Source organism: Emiliania huxleyi (genome assembly GCF_000372725.1).
Source record: "Emiliania huxleyi CCMP1516 unplaced genomic scaffold EMIHUscaffold_336, whole genome shotgun sequence".
Taxonomy (NCBI): domain Eukaryota; phylum Haptophyta; order Isochrysidales; family Noelaerhabdaceae; genus Emiliania; species Emiliania huxleyi.
Window position 1 is genome coordinate 3,768 of NW_005199470.1, and position 5,045 is coordinate 8,812.

General features: G+C 65.5%; 2 protein-coding genes across 2 annotated transcripts in view; both read left to right on the plus strand.

The window, feature by feature from the left end:
• Positions 1–587, plus strand: part of EMIHUDRAFT_117362 (hypothetical protein) — a gene marked incomplete at both ends in the record, with an annotated part of 1,613 nt that extends 1,026 nt beyond the window's left edge. The window contains 2 exons of the mRNA XM_005773497.1: positions 302–423; positions 488–587. Coding sequence (XP_005773554.1) covers positions 302–423; positions 488–587 — 222 coding nt within the window. The remainder of the gene's footprint in view (positions 1–301; positions 424–487) is intronic.
• A 1,972-nt stretch (positions 588–2,559) lies between these two features.
• The window catches only part of EMIHUDRAFT_241592 (hypothetical protein), a gene marked incomplete at both ends in the record, with an annotated part of 3,044 nt that continues 558 nt past the window's right edge, over positions 2,560–5,045 (plus strand). Inside the window, 6 exons of the mRNA XM_005773498.1 lie at positions 2,560–3,480; positions 3,721–3,845; positions 3,975–4,073; positions 4,147–4,207; positions 4,280–4,399; positions 4,735–4,871. Of these exons, the coding sequence (XP_005773555.1) occupies positions 2,560–3,480; positions 3,721–3,845; positions 3,975–4,073; positions 4,147–4,207; positions 4,280–4,399; positions 4,735–4,871 (1,463 nt within the window). The remainder of the gene's footprint in view (positions 3,481–3,720; positions 3,846–3,974; positions 4,074–4,146; positions 4,208–4,279; positions 4,400–4,734; positions 4,872–5,045) is intronic.

Consider the following 5,045-nt stretch of genomic DNA (forward strand, 5'->3'; position numbering starts at 1 on the left):
TCAGCACGGCGCTCGCGAGGGCGCTCGGTCCGCCGGAGTCGGAGGCGCGGCAGCGCCTGCGAGCCGAGACGGAGACGGCCTACCGCCACTCGGACCTGATCAGGCTCTGCAAGGCCGCGAGCGTCTGCCCTTTGGCGGTGCTTGAGCTGCGGGCGTCGAAGCACCACTCCAGACACTGGCATTGTGTGCTCGATCTGCTGCTTCGCGCGCGCGCCACGCTAGGAGCGGCGCGCTCGAGCGGGACGGCCTGCACGTGCAGCTGGCGGCGGAAGTCGAAGGGCTTCGAAGTCGAGCGCAGCAGGCAACTGCTGAGCTGTCCGCCGCGACGGCAGCGTTGAATGCGGCGAGAACGGATGAGGACGTTGATGCGGCGAAGGACGCGGAGAGCACTGCCTCGGCCGCGCTGAAGTGCTACTTCACAAGGTGTTTTATGAGGCGCCGCGTCCGAGTGGTGGTCCGCCTGTGCCGCGGTGGGACTCGTCAGCAGCGCGCTCGTGGAGACGCTTGGCGAGCCGGAGTCCGCCGTGCGGACGAGCCTGCGCAACGTCCTGAAGACCGCTTTCAAGAAGAAGAAGACGACGAACTAAGCGAGGGTGCCACCCGTGACGCATGTTGTGTATCTGCGCCGGACCAATGAGAAGGTCTGGCACGGGAACTCGAGATTGACCGTCACCATTTGATACCGTGTTGTCGGATTGTCGGTGGGGGGGGTTGTTGTCGTTTCGTCTCTGTCGTTGTGTCCGGGACACTACGCGCACTAACTTAGTCCGGCGAGCGCATTGCGTGCACTCCCCCGGACGAGCAGTGTGAAGTGTAATTTGTGTGGTGTGAACAATGGACTCAAGGGAGGGAGGGAGACTGAGAGTGGCCTAGGTGTTGTGTCTTCTCTGAATCCGCGTGCGTGTTTTGGTACTGCGTTGATCGTGTTCTCTTGTTTCTCCAAACGAATTCTTTCCCACCGTGACGCGAAACCGGACGCAACGTGGTAGCAGAGAGCGATTTGCTATGCCCTAATGAACGGATGTCTCCCGGCCGCCAGACTCGGCGAACCAGTTCATGTGGCTTTGCGTCGTAGGGTAAGGAAGCGCGCTGGAGCCACCACGGCGCGGATGGTGGATCGCGCAGATGGAAGGTCGACTCTGCGGCTTGCGTTGCGCCTGAAGCCTGGAGAGCAGCTCCTCTGCTGCTCACACACTCTGCACAGTTGACACAGCCTACTGTGCGGCTGCCACAGCTGTGACAGCGATGGGCTCGCCCTCACTGGCCCTCAGTCACTTGTGCTGCGGCTTGTGTGAGCGACACTGCTCGGCGACTGCCGGCACACTGTGAGACCATGGGTGTGAGGTAAAACCACGCTACCAGCGCTTGGTCACATCGGCCCCGAGGTCAGATCCTTCTACTCTGTTGGTTGATGACAAGACTTGTCTACTGGCTGGAGCCGAGCAGGAGGGCCCGGCGCACAACCCCCGGTCAACTCAGGGTCCACACCCCGTATATATAGCCAGACCGGTTACGTAGAACACTCGTAAAGCGTGCGCTCTCGAGCACTTCCCAGATGCAGATCCCACTTGGAGTCATGACTGTACACACGAGCTCACACTAACAAGAGCCCCAAAAGGTAAAAGCAAAACTGGTCTCTAAAGGGACTCTCAGTCTCAACCTGTCCTCCCTCTACACGAACCGTGGCCCCCAAAACTAGAGGTGTGACCCGGCGGTGTTCGTGGCTTCGCGCGCGCCTTTTCGGCCGGGCTGACCCGACTCTTACCCCCCCCCCCCCCCCCCCTTCCCAACACAGCTGCCCGCCCGCGCCCTGCCGCCCCTCGGACACAGCAGAGCCTACCTGCTGGTCCCGAGCCCCACGTCGCTGGTCGCCTTGGGCGACGTCTCGAGCGTGAGGCGGCGGGAGGCGAGGGCCGGGTGGCCGGCGACGGGAGGCGACGCGACCGCGACCTGCGGGGCGCGGAGGAGAGGCCGCTGAGGTTTTGGCTCGCCTCCCCTGGGACCCCGTGTTGCGCGTCTGACTGTCAGTGTGCTGTCGAGCGATCTCGAGGCCCGGGGTTGTGTTTTTGTGTGATGACGGCTCTCCTCTCGGCGCGCACGCCTCTGTGCCCGCCGAGCCGGGCCTCGACCTGTAGGGGGGGGGTTCGGGTACCGTGGGGGGAGGGGATGGGTTCGGGTACCGTGGGGGTAAGGGATGAGCGCCTCGTCGCCGAGGAGGCGCGCGGCGTTGAGCTGCGCCCTGTGTCCGACCCCTTTTGCGCAGCAACACCTTAAACTTTTAGGCCCTCCAAATTCGGGTCGGAGGACGGAGCGTAGCTAGCGGAGTGGGCCGCCCCGAGTTTGAAAGGGGCGACGGACGCTTGCGTCCTAGGTCTTAGCCTCCGAAAACGCCTCCCGGCGCAGAGGGGCCCCCACCGCTCAACGCCACGCCGCATCCGACGGGAAAACTTTTTTCTTGTGGGCCGCGGCGCGAGAAGCATTCGGGGTGGCGACCACCCTGCCGCTAAAAGCCGTCGCTCTCGATTGACGGCCGACCGATATCGACAACTTCCCGTTGTGATGTCCATTCGCCTCCTCCTCCCGCTCCTCTTCGGCACGGCGCGCGCCTGCAGCAACATCATCGTCACTGGCGGCGCCTCCGCCGATGGCAACCCGATGGTGGGCTATAACGCCGACAGCGCGGCGCTGCACGGCGCAGTCTCGCACTGGCCGCACGGACACCACGCAAAGGGCGCTGTGCGCGAGGTGTTCTCCTGGGACTTGGGCATCAAGCTGGGCGAGATACCCGAGGCGGCCGAGACGTACAACGTCATCGGCAACGCAAACTGCCAGGGGCTCGTAATCGGAGAGACCACCCTGGGCGGGCTGGCGGAGCTGTCCAACGTGGGCAAGGACTGGCGGAACGGCACGATTCTCGACTACGGGCAGCTAATCTACATCACGCTGCAGCGCGCGGCCACTGCCCGCGAGGCGATCAAGGTGATGCACGCGCTCACCGCAGCGTACGGCTACGCGAGTGACATGGAGGGCTTCTCTCTCTCCGACGCGACGACCGGCGAGGCGTGGTACATGGAGCTGATCGGCAAGGGCGGGTTTGAGAAGGGCGCACTCTGGGTGGCGCTGCGCGTGCCGGAGGGGCACATCATGGCGCACGCCAACCAGGCGCGCATCACGCGGTTCCTGCCGTGCGACGACGAGAAGGCCTGCCTGATGGCGCCGGACGTCGTCAGCTTTGCCATCGCGCACGGCTACTTCCACGGCGAGGCGGACGACCCCTCCTTCTCCTTCTCGGACGTCTTTGACCCGGTCACGTTTGAGGGCGCACGCTTCTGCGAGGCGCGCGTGTGGTCCGTCTTCAGCGCCGTGGCCGACCCGGCGAGCTTCGACGCGGCCGCGCACCTCGACTACGCTCAGGGGCGGAACCTGACGAACCGCATGCCCCTCTTTGTCAAGCCAAAGGCCAAGCTGACGCGCGCGCAGGTGCTGGCATCGCCGCACTAGCTCGCCTCGCCGCCTCTCTCACTGCACTACTCGACCGAAAGTGCATCTGCGCTGCAGCGCGCGCGCGCAACCCAGCCCAGAGTTTGTAAGGGGGGGGGGGGGGGGGGGGGGGGAAGGAAAGGAAAAGAAAAAAAAACCCGGGCCCCCCGGCCGCCCGATCCGCGCAGCTGATCCACCACAGCTGATCCACGACGCGGCTGTTCGTGGGCGCCGCTGCAGGTTCACAGCCTCCTCTCGCTGCACTACGAGGACTCGTGGCTCTCCCCCTACGCCGACGTGGGGGCGGGCGCAGAGCACTCCCCGTACCGCTGGAACGGGCTGACGTGGGAGTACGAGGGGAAGACGTGCGTCGACGAGATGTGGGGAGATGTGGGGAGATGGGGAGATGTGGGGAGATGTGGGGAGATGTGGGGAGATGTGGGGAGATGTGGGGAGACACCCCCGCCTCGCCACACCTCGATCTGCGCGCCCAGGTACGTCAACGAGCGGGTGGTCGGCACGCAGTACACGGCGTGGCACTGGGTCGCGCAGCTGCGCCGCGGCGTGCCAAAGCCGATGGGCGCGCTGCAGTGGTGGGGTGCCGACGACCAAACTTGCAATCTGCTGCAACCTCCCCGCAATCTCGCGCAATCTCGCCGTGTGTAGGTGGGGCGCCGACGACCACACGTGGGCTCCAAAGATCCCGCTGCACGGCGGCGCGTCGGCGGTGCACCCTTCGTGTACGACGACGCAAGACTGCACGAGACATGGGGAGATATGGGGAGATATGGGAAGATAGGTGCACAGTTCGTACGACGACGCAGACTGCACGGCGCGGGCCGCCTGCCGCCGTGCCCACGGGCTGCAAGGCAACGTGCGCGAGTTCTCGCTGCATTCGGCGTGGTGGCTCGCGAACTTGGTGTCGCAGACACGCCCCGCCTCCCAGACACGCCTCCGATGCACTTCCTCCCCTCCAGCCCGCGGCTGCGGGTCCTCTCTCTCTTCTCACGCGGGCGCGCGCTGTACAGGTGGCTGACCAGGTCAAGCTTAGCCGGCGACGAGCGTCTTCAGCCTCGAGTCTGGCCGACTCTCTGCATGGACCCGTCCCCCTCCATAGGTCTATGCCAAGGCAGACCGCGCGGCGCCGCTCGTCCGGAAGGCGCGCGAGATGAGCCGAGATTGGCCGAGATTGGCCGAGATTGGCCGAGATTGGCCGAGATTGGAAGACGTTTTGTCCGCAAGGCACGCGCGGAGCTGGACGCCGCGCTCACCGCGGCGCTGGTGGACGCCGACGACAAGGCGGCTAGGGCGTTCGCGGCGGGCGACGCGAAGGGCGCGCTTGCCACTCTCACGGACCACGCCGTGGCCGCGGGCGCCGCGGCGACGGCCAGGTGGACCGCGCTGTGGCAGGAGCTGCTCGTCGCCTTTGTCGACGGACATGTCCGTGACACGTCCATGACATGTCCGAGACATGTCCACAGGAGCTGCTCGTCTCCTTTATCGACGGGCGCGCGACTGGCCCGCAGCCCAACCCTCGACGCTTCCACCATCGCAGCCCCCCCCCC